We start from the raw sequence: 19,911 nt of genomic DNA on the forward strand, positions 1-19,911 counted from the left end.
GCATCATCTAGCAGGCAACTGCTAAGCTCTACTCCTGATTCTGACTTCTCTCATCCCCTCACATTTCCTTCCTCTCTGCAACTCGTTGGCCCTGGTCGCAGGAAAGGCTACTTCCTTTACACAGACACGAACAAAGATGATTTTGTTCATTGGTGGCTACGGACAGCTTATGGCAGTACATCCGGAAGTTTAATTGGTATCGACGTGGGCATCTGTCTGATGTTTGAAAACACTTTGACCAGATAGCTTCTTCCACTGACGGGCTTCCAAATGTAATGTGTCACCGATGCGGTAAGATTTTCGATCATCTAGGACACAAAGACCGGAACAAACTTGATGGGAAGACATTGGAAGTGGGAAAAGTGTTGAAAGGCTGGCAACCAGGCTCAGCAACCTAACATTCGGCAGCTTCTACAAAATGAGGTAGACCCTTAGTATATATTAAATGCTTAAAGATCAATAGGCTAGTCAACCTGCCAATCAAGCCCAGGCAATCAGCAAAGAAATTTGGGAAGAGGAATTGATCGTTACCATCACTGTTCTTCGGTTTCCGTTCCAGGTCGTGGAGCATCCGCAATTCCAAAAGTTTATATGACTATCTCGTTCAGTCTTATCCTTGAGTGACTTTCCTTCAGAAAGAACAGTCCAGAGACGGCTCCAGGGCAATATCAAAGAAAGAAAAAACGTTTACTGCAGATGCTACCACTAAAATCGAAGATGTTTATTGCACTAGACTGTTGGACATCCCCATTTCGACAAGCATTCATGGCCGTCACTGGTTTTTATTGATGAAGATTGGAATTACCGCGAGATCCTTCTAGGTTTTGAACCGCTTCATGAAACTCATTCTGGTGCCAATCTTAGCGCAGTGCTTCTGACTTGCTTCAACAACATCAAATCGTGAATCGGGTGCTTGCAATCACTACGGACAATGCATCGAACAACACCACTTTAATGTCAAGTATCCATGAATCAGTCCAGTCGCTTGAACTTGGTAGTAATACTGCCATTGTCTGAGTTCCATGTATTGCCCACGTTATCCAGCTCAGTCTTAAACAGCTCCTTAGACAAATGAAGGCAACTCCAAAGAATGAGATCAGTGAATTGGATTTGTCGGATGCTCGGCTACAAGCAGCGCGTGTAAGTGCAAAGCAGCAAAAAAAGGGAGATTGTTGGCACCCTAAATAAGGTCAGATCTACTACGGACCCTTAGATTATATCCACTGACCGCCTTTAAAGGATCGGAATTTGGCAATCTATATCAACGCAAGCCCTCAATGCCGGGAATCATTCCGTAACCTCCAGACAGATTCACCAAAGCTGGTTCCAATCCAGGACGTCAAGACTCGCTGGAACTCTACCTCCCTGATGCTCCGGCGTGCTAAGCGGCTACAGTCTATATTCAATACATTCTGCTCGGAATATGGACTTGGGGATCTCATGCTTGACCAGGAAGAGTGGCGTCAAATTGGTTATCTACTTTGGATCACTCAGCCCTTCAAATTTACGACTTCCCTCTCGAAGACCAAGGATATTACTATCCATATTGTCTTTGAGATTTATAACAACCTATTTGACCATCTTGAGAAGTCAATCCACCAACTTTGACAAAAAAAAAAAAAAAAAGTTCCCTGGAAACGTATAATGCTTACTGCGCTTGATGCTGCAAAGCATAAACTCTCAGAGTACTACTCGCAGACTGATAAAATCCCTGGCGATCTCTTCGCAATCGGTACAATACTTGCACCAGACATCAAGCTTCAGTTCTTTTCAGGCAAGGACTGGAATAATAGTTGGCGCCAAATATATTTGTTGGAGCTTCGAAGACTACCTTGAGCCATATGAACAACGCCTTACGGACATACGGACGTCCTCGCAGACCCAATCGTCGTCTATACTGAGATCGGAGATTGAAATGTTTCTAAAGGGATTAAAACCACAACGATCAGGCTCGCGCGATGAGATCACGCAATATCTCGAGAGTGGTATGTATTGTCTTTCTTTAAATTTACCCTTGGTTAACACTTATTATAGATACCATCGAGATTTCTCCTCATACATTCTGGAAGGAGAACCAGTATAAATATCCAGCACTTGCAAGCGCTGCGCGTGACGTTCTCTGTACCCCTGCAACGACAAGCTATATTCCTTGAACTCAGGCCTTGTTCTTCATCAATGCAGATTTCTCAAACATTCTGTCAGCTGTGCCTGTTTTGGCAAACACTGCTTCGAACTCCGAAGTAAAGGAAGCCTGGAACTCTTTCTCTCCACGTCTAGCTATCCAGCCGAGCTTGCGAGCAAGATCAGACTTTGACGGAGAGCTATTTCGAAGATTTAGTAAAGCTCTATGCCATCATACCGTTGCATTTATCTGGTCCGTATAGGGATCAACTCACTTGGAAGCAAAGCCCCGACCGTACCGCTCTACAGGAATTGGTGGTCAGATAATCTTTTACCAATGTGTATCCAAGTTCGCAGAAGAGGTGCTTGATACCATAGGACAGAGGTCCACATTTTCAAGAATCGGCTATCCAACATGTAGTCGGGCATGACTGCCAGCACGAAGTTGGATGGTCACGTTTTCATTGACGTGAAAATCATCAAGGGTGTGGTAAGAGTGGTTCCCTAAATAAATTATATGGGAAACCGAAGTATGACATGATTACATGGGGTATTAGGCAAGGAGCCGAGAAGGAACTATATATATGATTATTTGATTGTGGTGGATTAGAGGATGAGAGAATAGAAAGGAGTAAATAGGCTTACTGATGCGATACAGATTATTGAATGATAGGATCTACATTTTAACTAGTTTAATCGTCATAATCCGAATCACTCATCCACCCAGTCTCATACGATTCACGAATCTCGCCCAGACCATTAACAATAGTTTCCCGCTCGTCAATAGAAATAATCCGAGTAGCGACCGTTTCCATGGCCTTAATCCGTTCACCCGTCCGCGACGATGCTGTTAGAGAAGAGAGCACTTGGATTCCATTGTTCGTATCGGATACAGGAAACATGTTTCTGGGGAAGCTGTCGAGGATAGGGAAGCGGAGGGGTGTGTGGAAACTGTTGTTATCGATTAGTGATGGTCAAAGTGAAAGACAGATAGTAGAGCTCACCTTTGGAACATGGGCTGTGAATTGTGAAGCCGCAGTTTGCGGCGCATGCCAAGGTCGATATCTTCAGTTGGAAGACCGTTGTTGCTCTTCTCGGGGTCGATCCCGCGCAACACCTGAACTTGATTGAACATGTGGGATTTGCTGCTGTCTCCTGAATCGTAGCTGAAATCCACGTCAAACTCAGTCTTGACTTGGGAAGATTCGTCATCCGAAGGCTCGGCTCCGTTGGTCGGTTTTGCAGCAGCCGTGTATTGCGCTTCGCCATCCGTAAAAATGCTGGATTGTAATTCAAAAATCTTGTGGATACCGTCATCTCCAGCCAGCGAGGATTCGAAATCACGGTACGGACGAAGTCGAGATGGTAGGGTTACGGTTTCCATAGCAGAGCTGATCAACGCTGATGTCTGCCACTCCGATTGGAAGTCCACGTTGAATGTGTTTGGTAGTCGATGAGGGGGGTTAATAATAGGTGTATAGAAGGATGACTGGGGGGAGATTGAGTATATTGAACGGGCCTTGTTTATGTCGCGCTTGATTTGTTGATGCTGCATCTGGTTAATGGGATTCAAAATGATAATTTAGATGGGTACTGACCCTTTGCACCTTGGAGCCACTTTCAATAGCCCACACCCATATATTCTTCTTACCATATTCGTCGAACAGCCTGTCCATATACCGAGCAGCAAACCCACCCCAAGCGTCATCGGCATTTGTGAAGATTTGCAATGCACGCAACTGATCACATTCCTCCGCGAAGGGTCTCACATCCCGGTCAATTAAGTCGTGCTCCTTATCAAGGTCATTAAACAGCTCCTCGCCCATCTCCCAATCTTCAAAAGGCATCATCCTCGAATTAAGCTCGTAGTCATTTAACTGCACTATTGACCGAGGGTGGTAGAATAGCCGGTTGTAATCTGACCAATACCGGACTGTTTCTGATGTAAGTTTGGGAGCTGGGAGCCCTGCATCCAGGCTCTTCTGATAGTCACTTTGGAGGATTGTTGGTTGTTGCTGTATAACTTCTTTTCCGTCCCTGATAACATGAGTCATTGCCCTGTGGAACTTTTCAGTAGAAGACTTACCAGAGACCCTGCCCCGGGTTAAAATCCTCGCTTAGTTCATAGAGAGCATTGGACTGCCGTAATGTGCCAAAGCCACCCTTGAGGTCATATATCACCGTCCGAGGCGTGTAAGTTTCTGATCCATCTGCCCCAACGCCGGGCCGGAAATGAACGTCATGATCGACCGGGGATTCTTCGCCTTCTTGGTACGTGAAATAGGATTCCTGAGATGAGTTAGCCTTGCTCCTCAACCCTCTCCTTCCCTAGTCATACCTGAAGGTTCCAGAAATGCGTGGCCAGGTGGTTGGCCCGTTGCCCTAATTGGAGGGTGACGATTTCATGCATTTCGTCGTCTGGATACTGAGCCAGCAGTATGTTTTGGTTTCAGTTTTAACAGGGAAATCTACTCACTATATTGTCGCTAAGATTTCTCGATTATCGTGGTGCTACTTTTTGTCGCTGGATGGCGGGGATCAGTAAGCAGCGGGGCCTCAATAAAATGCGGAAACGCTAGTGCATATTAAATAAAACAGCCAATCATATACTTGTAAGATCTTTAATTTTCCCACGGAAGCGTGACTTTTAAGTAGCTATCGACACGAGATTTTGTCATTCTGAAGCAATGTTTTGCATCTTACATTGTCTAACACGCCTAATTCAATAAAAACCCTAGCAAATAGTTAACTGTCAATATGAAGCACTGGAATGTATCAAAATGAAGAACATGTGCCCATGTCACGTGATATAAAAACCGTCGTCCCAGCAACAGTCACGTGTCGTCCCCAAAGGAGGCCATAAACGGTAAACAAGAGTCCGTGCAGTCACGCTCCACCACGCGGGAGATCCCTTTTTGTTGACAAGAACCGTCACGCTCCGATCCTGCTTCAACTCTTTGTGCCGTTGCTTGTCATGCTCACTACAGTGTCTGCTTGACACTACAAACCTTTTACAGCAGTTGCTACAGAGAGTTCACCATCATGGACTCACCATCAGCCATCCTGTCGAGCCCCGCGAAGGTCCTGAACCCCGTGTCACCAGAGCGCATGAATCAACAAACGATGCCCCCCTCCCCCTCACCATCCCGTCCGTCGGATATCATGGGTGTGCACCGCAAATCGAGAGGCCTGTCTGACGTCCAGGCAAAGGTCGCGTTTTTGAATAATCTCTCGCGTGGGAATAGTCCCTCACCCGCACAAACACAGCAGTCAGCAGGAAACACTGCAGCACTCCAGCGGGCAATCCTTGGGCGCGAAGAAGCAGAGTCTGCGTTGCGGATTGCGTCGGAACAGCTTTCTGAAGCCCAATCACGAGAACACCGGATAGGCGAACGACTTGAAACCTTACTGGCAGAATTACAGTCCGCAAAAGAGCGCCAATCTAACGAGAGATCGATTTTCGAAAAGGAGATTAAAAAAGCGAGAAAAGACGCTTTTCGAGCTGGCTCTGCTGTCGTGAAGATCCAAGAGGATCTCAAGGAAGCCCGAGCGGAAATTAAGAGCTTGAGAGAAGAGACCCAGGTGGAACGAGAGGCCAAGGATGAAGCGAAGCAGGAAGCCTTCGAGCGTGCATACACCCTTGAGGGTCTCATGGAAGAAATGGAGGTCCTCAAGAAACGTCTGCGAGCATCCGAAACGGCTATCCACTCGAACAGACTCGAAAGCCGGGCCCAGAATTTTGGGAGAATGTCGCTCGCAGATGGAGACCTCGCCTTGCTCACGACACCAACACCAAGGCGTCCCAAGAGGTCTGCTGATGCGACGATTTTGTACTCAACGAATGACTCGTCCACTCAATGCACTCCTCCCAAGCGCCCACGGCTATCCGACATCACCCCTAAACAGGAGGAGCCTCAGAACCAGCAAGAAGCCAAACAACAAGATCTCCAGAACGATATGATTGAGGAACTTCAACGGCTGCTCGACCACGAAAAACAACGTCGTACCGATGCCGAAGAGATGATCCACTTCATGGAGATGGAGTGTCAATTCAAGCGATGCTCTTGCCGTCTTGCAGAGGATTCCGAAAACACTTGCATTCACGAGACCACGTTGTCCCAGAAGAAGCAAGAATCTGAAGTCAACGAAGCGCCGCACGGGAAGAGGGAACACATCGTACCTGAACCAAGCAAGACACAACCGGCTCGACACAGTCTGCGTAGATCAGTGCACAAGCCTCAGCACGCCATGGACGTTGATAATCAGGTTAAGCATGAGGAAGATATGGAGGTTCCTGTGATTGCCTTTTCGCCTCAGACGGGAACCTTTCGCGCCATGCCCTCTCCCCAAAGACCGTTAGAAAAGACCTTCATCCCGGTGCATCCAACGGCATCCGAGTCCCACGCTGACGAAGAATCATTCACTCAATTGCCGTTGGCACGGGGACCAACTGAACGACGGAGCAACCTGCACGACATTGACTTCGAACGCTACCCCCATGCCCCGCCTCAGGTCCCTTCCCGTGTCCCGTACACACCCTCCCCGTCGACAGCCCTGAACCGGGCCACACAAGACTCTCGAATGTCAGCAGAACAAAGCACTGAATTCGAACTCGACACAAGTGGGTACCCCATCACCAAGCGTGTCCCTTTACGCCCGGAATCCCGCCTATCCAACCAGTCCGCCATCGTTCCCGGAACACCCGTCAGCCGCGAGGAGGCATTAGCACAAATCCGAGCACGGAGGGGAAGAGCGAACAGCACGAAACGATCCGCCAGCGCTGGTGAAGGTCTCTTCAAGACAGCTGCACCGGCGGCTAGTAGTTTGAACCGGCATCCTCCGCAGAATGAAAGAAATGACCAGAGGAGGTCGTACCATCGGTGATATACTTGTCTTCAGCAAGTTGACACGGTTGAATGAACGTGAAAGGTCATGTATTCTTTTGGAGTTCTGTGTTGGGTTTGATGTCCTTGGTCGATACCCCGGGTGCTTTGCTACCGGTATGGCGTTTTTTCTTGTTGATGGAATCTTTTTTGAATTGATTTTTACTTGCATGAAATACTCTCATTCAAAAAGACTTGTTTTTATGCATGGTGTTGGATGGATAGTCTGTTTACATCTCTCATGGTTATGGTTATGACCATCCTCACTCTCTTATATAATTTCCTTTGTCTTGCATTGGTTTTGGTTATTCATGGTTCTTCGATGTCAGTATTTTATTTTGGTTATTAGGACATAATTTATGACTATCTATTTTAGAAATCAGTCCCCGAGGAGTCAACATGTGTCACAACCTGGCTTCTCTTGTATCGTACCTAAGGTTCTAGTTAGTCGTATTTCGAGACAGGATACTTACCCTAAGTGTCTTCCAAGTGATCGTATGCTCAATGCCCCTCCGGGTCCGGTTCAGTAAGTTGTATGCATCGATGGGTATATCGCCCCCTCCAGGCTCCGTAAGATAATCGACAGGTAGGAACGGTAAAGGTAACGAATAGAGAAACAAGGCCAGCCGAGCACGTACGCTGGGTTGTTGGTTAAGTGCGGACGAGTCAGAAACTAGAAGGTAACTAATGCTTGATTAACTAGATTGATTGCGAAGAATTAAACTAAGTACATGAATGAGTGTCCTTATATATCCTCCGCTTCTCCTACCATCCCGTATACCCTCTGTGGTCGACGGTATGGTAGCGTATACACACTCGAAGAGTATTGTCGTTGATGTCTTATGTCCTGGGCTTCCCTGGATATATAGTTTTTGGGTGAATGTGGTAGGGTTACGTCCTGCGATCTGTGTTCGAGTGCTCATTGAAAGCGAAGAAACTCGTCTTCGGCAGGCTCATGAAACCATTCTATCGCTATAAGTGACTGTTAGAACAGCAACTTCCTCGATGAAGCCACCCCCTCCCACGTGCGATTAGGCGCGTTGTGAGTCAAGGAATGATAGTCCGTGTCTTTAATATACCCAAGCAATCTATTTCTTATGAACTGTCTTAAGACCCGAATCATTGCCCATCATGCGGGCGCTATCTACTTGCTCAACGCGCAAGGGAACCGGAGAAAAAGGCTGCTCAACAAGAGGATCCTCACCAGAAAGAATCCGGTACCCTCTCCCACTTTTGAACTGAGTTAGTCGTAACGGCCAAACTAGTCTTGTGCTTACTGGAGGCGGGTAATGATGCTTCAACGAGCAGATTTGCCCAATTTCTCACCAAATTGCCCCATAATTCTTAGCTGTCCTCTCTGTATGTGGCTGTAGAACTGCGATGTCTTCAATGATATCACCTCTGTGCACGACTATAATCTGCTCAAGGCATGATTAATCGGGCAAAGGCATTGTATAATTCCTGTTGATATTTGACATACCCGAACTCTCCTGCTTTCCGTGACTGCCTGGAAGTTCTGGGTGACGATGTTTCAACGAGCCCAACTGTGCCCAGCCGTTCACCAATTTGCCTAATGTCTATTTAGGCGCGGATGATTACATACGGGAATTGTGTATTCGAACACGGAAAATAGCATAGCCTTTCTAGAGATCACCGTGGATATACCCCGTCTGGAAGACGGGGTATATTTCCAACTGGCTCTCACTGGCCTTATCTTCACTAGCTCATCATCTTCGGAAACGCCCTAACTAATGGCAGAATGCTTTCGCCCATATTTGTCAAAGGGGGTACTCTGGTCTCACCGACGTAATCCATTCTTAGGAATTGACTATGCAATTAAAAACGCGGGGCTACATATTTCTAGAAGTCTAAGACTACCCCCTCGTCTTCAGGAGGCATATGGCGCTTTTCATATTCATCGAAGCTTATCGTAGCTATAGTTTCTTTCGAGTCAGTGGATTGTTCAATTATCCAAGCTTTGCAAGCTGTCTATAAATCGGCTTGGACCTTCTCTGTAACCTTCGGTTCAACCCAAGCCCAGCCAGTCAACTGTAGGATAATCTGGAGAGAAGAGCGAATTTGTCTCAAGCATCTGAAGCCTCCATCAGGTGTCCTATCGTCAATTCGTAATACCTGCGAAAATGCCCCTTGACGATACCACTCATGGAGTGGTCGAGGCGGACTCCTTTTCAAGGATGGCGATATCATCAGTTTACGCTGCCTTGTGAATCATGAATTCTCCCTCCCCCCACCGACTTCCTCGGGCTAGCGAAATCTCTCCGCCAGAGGGATGGATTGCATCTGCTATGTCCGACATGATGTGTCCAGCAGTTAGGACAACATATCATATGCTATAATTCGTAGATACGTTGGTACGAAATAATAGTTCAACTGTTACTCAAGGGCGTCATCTGTCATCTTGTAGAGCCTGTCCTGACCGAACTCCCTATTCGTACAAATATATCCACGAAGGATGCTAAGCTTGTAGCTCGCTATTGGTACAACCACGTCCGCCAATGGAGGCGCTTGGTCCCTTTCATCGTCGTAGATATCCTCATTTACGCCCTTGTACGCTATAACAAACGAAATGATACCAGATGAGCCAGCATTAGTCCAAAAAGCCTTTCCGGATTTGTCCTTGAGGACAAAAAGTCCTTCGACTGCAATATCCGACAGGACCCCGCTCTCGTACGACCGTCCAGGAACATGCATGCGATAGTGGGAATAAAGATTTCAAAAGTATGAATCGACGTATACGTTTTTGGTAAACGCGACCCTTTCCTTGTAATTGGGACGGAGCTCCTTCGGTGCCATCGACCAGGCTTAGTATGTACAAATGTACAGACTGCCGCCGTGGTACGTGGGCCAAGTCCATCTCATCAGTTGTGCTTTGACTTGTGGTCTTCCAAGAAAGTACCAAAATGCACACTCCATGTAGCCGTTGCCAATAATCTTTGTTGAATGGTATGCGACATGGGGTAGTCAGGACAGGGCGACGGATCGTGGGTACTTCGAGTACCATCGAGAGTGCATTCTCAAAATCGGGATAGATGTGAATTGGATTGTACCTATCAAGCTTGTGTGTGTTCTAGAGAGCAAACGTATTGACGAGAGAATTGCGAAAGATAGTGCCTATCATCGAGTTGTCAGTACATGTAGAGACACATTGCATTGTGTCTGTGAATGATTGACGTACCCGGTATAGTGAATGTCCAATGTCACCCCCAAGATTGGATCCTGCTAGTCACCCTCAAGTGATTTTAATGAGGGCCAATTGAAGGGAAGAGGGAGAGAGTATGCATAATGGTTGCTTGAATCCGCCCCAAAAGAAAGGTGGCTAATCACCGGGGAGGGTCATTGGTCACTGCTCTTCTGGCATTGGGTGGAAAGCAAATAGTGCAGAAAAGCCGGAATACAAGAAATGATTCGATTGAATTGTGTTTCTGGAGAATATGGAGTGGTGTGGAGTGACGGAGTGACTACTTAGGGGAGGTGGCGGCCATAATTTAGGGTAGCCCGGTACAAGGTACAAACACGCAGTAACATTCAAACGGAGACGGGATATAATAAACGAGTCAAACAACTGACAAAATGTGTAAGAAAAGATAACATCATAGATCTCCAACACTCAAAGCACAGACAAGCATTGTAACCCTCCGAGTGGCTGCTGCTATCACACCATCACCGCTAAAATCCCACCATCTCCGGTGGGCAAATAATGGCCACCTTAAGTATCTCCCACCCCTCCTTTCCCTGATTTCTTCTAAACTCGCAGCGAGAACTGCTTGAGGTACAGATAATCCGGCATGTTGGCGTCAACCGTCTTGCGGATAATCGCTGCACCCTCCTCGCCGAATCTCTCCCGCCATTCAGCATCGAATTCTTCTTCGGACTTGGCCTGTTTCTAACAATATCATTAGCTCTTCTTATATTTTGTTGTTGCTGTCGTCTCGTTGGTGCTCACCTTCTTCTTGGCAGTCAGACCCTTTGATTCGATCGCATCGTTGTGAAAGCCCCTCCACTTCTCGAACGCATCCTTGGCAAATTGGTGGTCCTCGTCTGTGTCCCACTCCAACAAGCTCGGATCATAATCCAGTCCCACGCTACGGCAGAATGCTTCGATGGTTGGTGCCGGCTTCTGGAGCATTTCATCCGCGTCAACTACGCAAATATCTGCGCCCGACTCCTTTCCTTCGCCAATTCCACTGACGACCGGCTTGAGACCTTCGCCGTTGGCACTCTCGTCCTCATCATGGGTGGCAATGTGAGGACCGACTAGCCCGACATTTCGAAGGTATTCAAATATGCGACGGACCTCGTCGTATCCGGCTTCCGACGGGTCATAGTTGGGGAACCCAGTCACCTCAGTCAGTGGCGGGATGGTGCAACGATAATACGAAGGCACACTGAAATGAGGATCACGGATAAGGAAGGCAAAATGGAAACGTGACCAGATCTCCGTGGGCATCACGGTGGGATTGCCCGGTTCGGCTTCTGTGTCATAGGGGTAGGGTTTGGTTCCCTGCTCGTTGATGGTGGCCATACTGGGTTTTACGTTGTTCCCGACCGGGACAGCAGAGAGATCGACGCCGCTGTCAATCTTTGCGTGGCTGGGACGAGGGCTCTTTTCCGCATGAAACCCGTTTGTAGCCTCGTTCTCCTTGCCGTTCTCCTCCGCCTTGCCGTTGACACGTCCGGTGTCAACGGCCGTGGCATCACCATTGGCATGTTCCTGGGTGCCTACGCCACGTTTGACTTTCTGGAGGGACGGAGCGATGCTGGCGGGTTGGCCGTTGGGAGGGATGAGGTAGTGGATGATGTCCTTGATGAAGACTCGCTTGCCCTATTGAGGTGAGTGTCCATCCGGCTGTAGTAACGTATAACCTTCCATTTTCGGAAGAGTAGACAAGTGTAGAAACGCAGTAAGAAATGTAGCTGCACGAATGCCCAATTCATCGCCAATGCTCACTTGCGGGCACTCGGGGCATTCCGGAGTGTCAAAAAAGCAACAGATGCGGGGGAATGAGACGTAGAAACAGCAAAAGAAAAAGATAAGGAGAAAGAGCGTACAAGAGAAGCTTCACGATCAAGTCTGTCCAAAACGGTTTTAAATGTCGATTTGCTAAAGCCACTGTCTATCCGGGCCTGTTCATCATTTTCGAATCTCTCTGAGAGCCTCTCGGGGCCGTAGTAAAAGGCATCGCCAAAGGGTTCATGGACACATTGGATGTTATTCCGTTGGGTCATGAAAACCTGATATTGTCAGCATCACCACTGTAAAAACGTGATACAATAGAGTAAATACCCTCTCAAATGCTGTCGAGCATGCTCGCGGGTGGGTTACAACAAAGATGGGTTTCTGCGACATCTCTGCGTCTACCAGGGAATTTCACCTCTGGAAAGTGAGTGACACTATTATGCTGTTAAGAGGGAATAGCAAATGCTGTGTCCTGCAACAAGAGGAAAAGTGTTGTCGTGTATATGGAAGATGGATGAACAGAGAAAGGAAGGCTGAAGGAAGGACCGGTTTTTATATGGGGGCACAGAGTCCCGAGGAGAGAGTACAGAGACACAAAAAAATAAGATCGTATTTTTGCCTCTCTTTCATTTCAATTTCCGCCGTCTCGACCACGATCCAGACTGCGGCAGTTGCTCCATCTGCTCCATAAAAGTTAGAGTAGTTGTGTATATCTTTTTTCGAGTCCACTGAAGACTCTGCCAATTCTAAGCACCCGGTTGGTATTGCCATTTTGACGTCATGAGTCCTTGTACCTGTTGGGATTCACATTCAGAGATTTCTGGTTTGCATTGAGATAATACAGTACAATTGAAATATCTATACAATGTAAATGTGTAGTTCGGCATACTTACCATAGTACTATGCCACCCCTGTACAATATCTGAAATAGCGCACGACCGGCCCTACGGACAGACGCTATTCCTGCAGGACTAGCGACCCATCGCCGTCTAGTCTAAATGAAAAGAAAAATCACTGCTAGCCTCTTTGTGTTTCTAAATTTCTGCTTTTGTACGCTATAGGTCCTTTCCGGGATCATTCCCGGGAAATAAAAAATCTCTCATCATGCAGTCTCGCACGCACTGTCCCCCTGGTGATCCTGTGCCACTGGTAGCATGACCCGATTAGAAATTTCCCGAATGGGCACCGAGTAACCAGCAATTCTTAATTTGGTATCCATCTGCCTGCCTGCGCCTCTCTGTGGCCGGTCATATCGCCAGGTCGGGCGTGTTCCGGGTTGAGCCTCGGGAAGAGGGGGCCACTTGAGGCACTGAAATCCCTGCACGATCAGCAACATGGGAGTGGGATGATCCGGCCTGTTTTAGTCTTTCCCAACAAGCATTGATCCCTGGTACACGAAGAGGATGCCCATGCCTGAGTTTATCTGCTGCGGGGATCAGGTCAGCTGTGGTCATGTTATGTCATATCACGTGACTACACGTGACATATCACGTGTAGTCGAGTGATAACTGAAGCGGGGTCTCTCGGATCGTAGCTCAAAAGGGCAATCGGGAGTCGATTATTCCGGACTAACGAGGTCTATATGGAGAGGACTAACTTGACGAAAGATGTGTATTGCCTAACGAACGTACATGCGCGTACACAGCTGATTGAGTGCTTAATCTACAATATGTGTGCACACGTCGACTATAAGAATCTCCTGGCCTCGCTACTCGGGCCAACTATTTATCCGATCAATCCTTATCAATAACAATGCCAGGTGCTAGATGCTTCTGGAAGGCGGTGGAAATTCCCCGTTGCGTCACGACGTCACGGGATCTATCCATCCTGTTTGAGCCCCTCGTATATATGACTGCTCGCACACTCGGCTTCAATTCTTCTTTCTGCATATCATTGCTCAATTAGCTGGCATTTTCTTGCCTAGTCAACTTACTACACTCTTTATATCAATTTTCTTAGGCATATACACGTCGCTTAACTATCCTACCTACATTTGAAACCAACATCTTTGCTAGCCGCCATGAACGGCGTCCAATTCACGGACAGAGCCAACAAGGCTCTGCTAGACTCCAGCAGTTTAGCTGAACAATACTCCCATTCGCAGATCCTCCCTATCCACCTCGCTGTCTCCCTCCTCAACCCCGCCCCCGATGAGTCCAAAGACCAACAAGCCACCGCCCACCCGTCGCATGATGGCGCATCCGCACCCCTCTTCCGCCAGGTCATCGAACGGGCACACGGCGACCCTCAACTCCTTGAACGCTCTCTCATGAAACAACTCGTCCGATTACCTAGTCAAGACCCTCCGCCAGAGACCGTCAGTGTGGCCCCCGCATTGGCCAAGGTCATCCGCTCCGCGACCGATCTGTCCAAGACACAAAAGGACAGCTTTGTTGCAGTTGATCACTTGATTTTGTCAGCTTCACAGGACTCGCAGGTCCAGCGTTGTTTGTCGGATGCGAACATTCCCAATGTCAAGTTGATTGATACGGCTGTTCAGCAGATCCGGGGCACAAGGCGGGTTGATTCGAAGACTGCGGATTCTGAGAGCGAGTCTGAGAACTTGAAGAAGTTTACAATTGATATGACAGCGTTGGCAAGAGAAGGAAAGATTGATCCCGTCATTGGTCGTGAAGAAGAGATTCGACGAGTTATCCGGATTCTCAGTCGGCGGACCAAGAACAACCCGGTGCTCATTGGTGAGCCTGGTGTTGGTAAGACGACAGTTGTCGAAGGTCTGGCACGTCGTGTTGTCAACGCCGATGTTCCCGCCAACCTGGCCCAATGTCGTTTGCTCTCGTTAGATGTGGGATCTCTGGTCGCGGGAAGCAAGTTCCGCGGAGAGTTCGAAGAGCGGATGAAGGGTGTCTTGAAGGAGATTGAAGACTCCAAGGAGACCATCGTCTTGTTCGTGGATGAAATTCACCTGCTCATGGGTGCAGGTTCGAGCGGTGAGGGTGGTATGGATGCAGCCAACCTTTTGAAGCCCATGTTGGCCCGTGGTCAGTTACACTGCATTGGTGCTACGACTCTAAGCGAATACCGCAAGTACATCGAGAAGGACCAGGCATTCGAACGGCGATTCCAGCAAGTCCTGGTGGGAGAACCCTCGCAATCCGAGACCATCTCTATCCTCCGTGGTTTGAAGGAGAAGTACGAAGTGCACCACGGTGTCAACATTCTGGACGGTGCTATTGTCGCTGCAGCCACTCTAGCATCGCGTTATCTCACAGCTCGTCGTCTGCCCGACTCTGCGGTTGATCTCATTGATGAAGCCGCTGCCGCCGTCCGTGTCACACGTGAATCCGAACCCGAGGCGCTCGACACTCTCGAGCGCAAGCTACGACAGCTCCAGATTGAAATCCATGCTCTGGAGCGCGAGAAGGACGACGCCTCTAAGGCACGCTTGGAGGCCGCCAAGCAAGAGGCCGCCAATGTAACTGAGGAACTGCGGCCTATGCGTGAGAAGTACGAAAGTGAGAAAGCACGCAGCAAGTCCATCCAGGACGCGAAGATTAAGTTGGACTCACTCAAGGTCAAGCGTGACGAGGCTGAACGATCTGGTGACACCCAGACTGCGGCCGACTTGGAGTACTATGCCATTCCAGAAACCAAGACGTTGATCGAGAGACTCGAAATAGACCGAGCCCAGGCTGATGCAGAGCGTCGGGCCCGCCAGGGTGATGACAGCGGAGAGTCCCTGCTTGCGGATGCGGTCGGCCCTGATCAAATCAACGAGATTGTCGCACGCTGGACAGGCATTCCCGTGACTCGCCTCAGGACTACCGAGAAGGACAAGCTTCTTAACATGGAGAAGTATCTGGGCAAGCTCGTCGTGGGCCAGAAGGAAGCCGTAGCCTCAGTTTCCAACGCCATCCGTCTTCAACGCTCAGGCCTTAGCAATCCCAACTCACCACCTAGCTTCCTCTTCTGCGGACCATCAGGAACGGGTAAGACACTGCTTACCAAGGCACTTGCGGAGTTCCTATTCGACGACCCCAAGGCCATGATCCGCTTCGACATGTCTGAATACCAGGAACGTCACTCCCTCAGCCGCATGATCGGCGCACCACCAGGCTACGTCGGCCACGACGCTGGCGGCCAGCTAACAGAAAACCTCCGCCGCCGTCCCTTCTCGATCCTGCTGTTCGACGAAGTCGAAAAGGCCGCAAAGGAAGTCCTCACCGTTCTCCTCCAGCTCATGGACGACGGCCGCATCACAGACGGCCAAGGCCGTATCGTTGACGCCCGCAACTGCATCGTCGTGATGACCTCCAACCTAGGCGCCGAGTTCCTCTCCCGCCCATCATTGAAGAATGGCGCCATCGACCCTCAAACCCGCGAACTTGTATTGGGTGCCCTGCGGGACTACTTCCTCCCCGAATTCCTCAATCGTATCTCCTCCACAGTCATTTTCAACCGCCTCACAAGACGCGAGATCCGCAAGATCGTCGACCTCCGCCTCTCCGAAGTCCAGCGCCGTCTCGTTGAGAACGACCGCAACGTCACAATTTCCTGCACCGAAGAAGTCAAAGACTACCTCGGCGAATCCGGGTACTCACCCGCCTACGGCGCACGGCCACTCGGCCGCATCATCGAGAGAGAAGTACTCAACCGCATGGCCGTTCTTATCTTGCGGGGCAGTATTCGCGACGGCGAAAATGCGAGGGTTGTCATGGTTGGTGGACGGATTACGGTTCTGCCGAACCATGAATTGCCGGATACTGATGAGGATGATTCGGATATGATTGATTCGGATGAGGTGTCAACGGATGGGGATATGGATTTGTATGATGAATAAAATGCTTGATTGGGTTTATAGATTTATTGTGTATGTTGACGAGATATGATTATGTGTGATGGTTTTTTTTTTTTTTTTTGGCATATATCTGGCTTTTGCATTATTGCTTCTTATGTTGATACTTATCTAGTTTTATATAACAACCTTTAATATATTCAACCTTAAAAATATATATCCACAACACCACTTCAGTAGACACTATATCAAAGTACTAAGCACTACTCGTAGAAAGCTGCTTCTCCCTCCACCACCTCGCAACCTCCCCGGACTGACAAAACTCCACCTCCCCAGCCCCCTCCCACCCCCTCAACCATCCTAAAAACCTCTCCATCATCCCAATAACATGCGCCATCCCACTAGTATCTGGATGCATCAGCACCGGGAATACAGGCTCCTCCTCATTTTCCCTGATCCACAGAAACCGATCCTTCCACATATTCTCAATCAGCCGCGTATCAGTGTACCCTTGCGAATTGTGCACGTGTGGCAGGAATTGCATCGGTGTCATATCTTCCATGTAGTAGTTGCAGGGGATGCAGACTAATGGCCGTCTGTCTGGCTTTTCGGAAGGGGAGGGAGAAGGGACGGGGTGCATCCAGGAAGATGCGGCCAGGGAATAGTCGATTGGCTTTAGGGGCGGACGGCGGGGTGCGAAGAATGGGTGGCAGTCGTGGTCTGTTAGGGAGGCGTCGTATTCGAAGTTGTGTTCCTCGAGAAGGTCGAGGGTTGATTCGCGGAGTTGGTAGAGGGGTGCTCTGTAGCCTACTGGCCTCTTGCCGGTGAGTTTAGTGGCGATGGCGATGCATTTTACCAGGATGTCTCGCTCCTGCTCGATGGTGAGTTGGTATGCGCCTTCGTGTGCGTAGCCGTGGAGTCCGATCTCAGCACCGCTTTTGACAACCTGGTCGACTTCGTCGGGGAAACTTTCTGCGGAGTGTCCTGGGATGAACCATGTGCAGCGGTCTACGAGGTGGAGTTTCTGGAGCATGCGGACGAGGCGTGGGACGCCGACTTTGGCGGCGAAGAAGCCTGCTGAGTAGTCAGCTAGGACGTTGTCGGGATGGTAGCCAGTTCCTAGCCAACCGGAAACGGCATCGAGGTCGATGGAGATGGCGATACGGATTTTGTTGCGTTTTGTTAGGGCTGGGGGGATTGAGGAGTGTGTTTCTTTGGGTGCGGAGGGGGTGTTTTGTTGGGGTAGGTTTTCTGTGCTTGTGAGAAATTGGCCGGAAATGTGTCCGGCTGCGCGGTGCGAGGATAGAAAGGCTGTGGTGCGCGCTATGGCTTCTGGTTTGGTGGATTCTGGACCATCCAATGCAACAGCATTGATCGTAGCGTTGCTATTCAACTGAGAAATATCATTCTTTACGTGTTGGATCAAACCATTGCTTATTTCAGAACCAGTCACGACAATAGCCAAATTATCCAGTTCTTTGCCAAGAGACTTCTGTGCAGTTTTCGCGGCGCACAGGAAATGCTTAATAGTCAAGAACGTTACCCGGGCATTAGCCTGGTACGTCTTCTCCCAGGCATCCAGGGACATGTCCCAAACGGGGAATTCCACAATGGCGTTCGTGCTGGCGATTAGGATATTGATGGGACCAAAGCGTTTGGTAGCTTGGGAGATGCTGGATTGGATGGCTTGTTCGTCCGTAGCAGCGCCTGTCACGATATTCAGACGCGAGTAGCCGTCTGAATTTGTGACTGAGTCTGGGATGTGTGAATGAAGATCATGGGCTGTCACTTTACAACCATGGCCTGTTCTAGTTAGCTTGCTATCCAGCAACTAGGATAAACTTACCCAGAAACTCCCCCACAAGCCTCCCTCCCGTTACCCCCGCGGCACCGGTAACAAAAACATGCAGACCTTCCAGACCCAGAAACGACGACGAGGTTGCCATAGTTATGAGCTAGTCGGGGTAACGCGCATGCAGGGTATGATAGACGAGCGACAAGCTCCAACTTAATCCCCTGCCTGTACTCTGTACGTAGAAGTACACCGCACACCGAGCGAGTTGTTGATAGACGTGGATTGTCAAGAACTATCTGTTGCAAGGTTAGTACTAGTAACTTAAGTGCATGGCTGTGAGTGGATTCGGGCTGTACTTGCGGTATTTGGGAGGTGTAAATTCTGTTCTGTATTTGGATTATATATAATGGATTGACTGGTGTGTTTTTCATGTAGAGGTACTAGAGGGACTTGGCAGTGTTGCTGAGATGAGGATGTGATAATGGGATGTTATTGACACGCGGGGCAGTCACGTGTGTTTACGAGAAGAGGCGATACATGGAAAATAGCAGCAACGACTGTGATAAAGCGAACTACTGGTTTCTCCGTTGAATACGGTCAATACGTTGGAATGGAGTTACTACATACAGATACATGTGGACGCTGTACACAATACTTCAATCGCACAACCAGCTATTCACCAAGCTCATAACACAGGCATTTCACCTTAACCCTTCTCCGGAACCAAATAAGGTAGGTCCCAAACATGCACCTAAAGCAAGACAGCAATTAGCCCCAAGACCACGTGCATGCACTCCAGTTCCAGCTCTACTCCAAAATCTCCTAAATATAAAACTGTACTAGTCCAACGGTCAACAAGGTCACCTCCACGACAGCCCCCGAACAAACTTTGCACAAGCGACTCCAAAGCAAAGTTTAATACCTTCCTCTGCTAGACTCCACTGTCTCCGGAGTGCACGGCAACACACGTTTTCCCACAGCGGACAGAACAGTATCCCACTTAGAGATCACCGCGCAGATCCCGTGAACCGGTCAACTCTCCTCGGCAGGCCGGTTGAGGATAAATCCGGATAAAATAGTTACACACGTTTATTTGCGACAATATGTGTCCGTATCCATGGAACCATGAGAATCCATGTCCCAGGGAAATGAAACTTGGTACACTTGCAGCGGCGAACCATGGGATCAGTGATACCAGCGACACGCGGCCAAGGCATGCAGACATGTGCCAACTACATTTGACAGCCGGTTTTAGGTTCGACGATTGGTAGAGTTTTGAAGTATGTTTGCTGGTGTTTCGGATAAGAGTTTCTGTTCTTGTACACTTGGATATCGCATCGCATTGCTAGCAGTGAACAGTGTTCAATAGGTAGTAGTG

At 48.9% G+C, this 19,911-nt stretch overlaps 7 protein-coding genes across 7 annotated transcripts; 2 read left to right on the top strand and 5 right to left on the bottom strand.

The window, feature by feature from the left end:
* Positions 1-2,449: 2,449 nt before the first annotated feature.
* On the bottom strand, positions 2,450-4,633 carry EURHEDRAFT_491927 (misato family protein). The gene is made up of 5 exons (XM_040785644.1): positions 4,460-4,633; positions 4,208-4,410; positions 3,720-4,158; positions 3,126-3,670; positions 2,450-3,072 (listed from the first exon to the last, which is right to left on the bottom strand). The coding sequence occupies exons 1-5, from the start codon at positions 4,529-4,531 to the stop codon at positions 2,814-2,816; spliced, it is 1,518 nt and encodes a 505-aa protein (XP_040642667.1). The 5' UTR covers positions 4,532-4,633; the 3' UTR covers positions 2,450-2,813.
* A 390-nt stretch (positions 4,634-5,023) lies between these two features.
* Positions 5,024-7,398, top strand: EURHEDRAFT_408212 (uncharacterized protein). The gene has a single exon (XM_040780773.1). The coding sequence runs from the start codon at positions 5,164-5,166 to the stop codon at positions 7,003-7,005; it is 1,842 nt and encodes a 613-aa protein (XP_040642668.1). The 5' UTR covers positions 5,024-5,163; the 3' UTR covers positions 7,006-7,398.
* A 2,000-nt stretch (positions 7,399-9,398) lies between these two features.
* Positions 9,399-9,716, bottom strand: EURHEDRAFT_374057 (uncharacterized protein; the record flags this gene model as incomplete). The annotated part of the gene is made up of 1 exon (XM_040778601.1): positions 9,399-9,716. One exon carries the CDS (start codon positions 9,714-9,716, stop codon positions 9,399-9,401), a length of 318 nt encoding a protein of 105 aa, XP_040642669.1.
* A 1,051-nt stretch (positions 9,717-10,767) lies between these two features.
* On the bottom strand, positions 10,768-12,372 carry EURHEDRAFT_446411 (uncharacterized protein; the record flags this gene model as incomplete). Its single annotated transcript, XM_040783596.1, has 5 exons — positions 10,768-10,908; positions 10,969-11,529; positions 11,593-11,847; positions 12,075-12,257; positions 12,310-12,372. The coding sequence occupies 5 exons, from the start codon at positions 12,370-12,372 to the stop codon at positions 10,768-10,770; spliced, it is 1,203 nt and encodes a 400-aa protein (XP_040642670.1).
* A 1,269-nt stretch (positions 12,373-13,641) lies between these two features.
* On the top strand, positions 13,642-16,927 carry EURHEDRAFT_408214 (ATP-dependent Clp protease ATP-binding subunit). The gene has a single exon (XM_040780774.1). It carries the CDS (start codon positions 14,003-14,005, stop codon positions 16,781-16,783), a length of 2,781 nt encoding a protein of 926 aa, XP_040642671.1. The 5' UTR covers positions 13,642-14,002; the 3' UTR covers positions 16,784-16,927.
* EURHEDRAFT_122194 (3-oxoacyl-ACP reductase/polysaccharide deacetylase family protein) lies at positions 16,889-18,999 on the bottom strand. The gene is made up of 3 exons (XM_040777719.1): positions 18,894-18,999; positions 18,585-18,829; positions 16,889-18,541 (listed from the first exon to the last, which is right to left on the bottom strand). The coding sequence occupies exons 2-3, from the start codon at positions 18,682-18,684 to the stop codon at positions 16,995-16,997; spliced, it is 1,647 nt and encodes a 548-aa protein (XP_040642672.1). The 5' UTR covers positions 18,685-18,829; positions 18,894-18,999; the 3' UTR covers positions 16,889-16,994.
* A 116-nt stretch (positions 19,000-19,115) lies between these two features.
* Positions 19,116-19,834, bottom strand: EURHEDRAFT_408216 (uncharacterized protein). The gene has a single exon (XM_040780775.1). It carries the CDS (start codon positions 19,756-19,758, stop codon positions 19,534-19,536), a length of 225 nt encoding a protein of 74 aa, XP_040642673.1. The 5' UTR covers positions 19,759-19,834; the 3' UTR covers positions 19,116-19,533.
* Between the last annotated feature and the right edge of the window lie 77 nt (positions 19,835-19,911).

Source organism: Aspergillus ruber (assembly GCF_000600275.1).
Source record: "Aspergillus ruber CBS 135680 unplaced genomic scaffold scaffold00002, whole genome shotgun sequence".
NCBI lineage: Eukaryota > Fungi > Ascomycota > Eurotiomycetes > Eurotiales > Aspergillaceae > Aspergillus > Aspergillus ruber.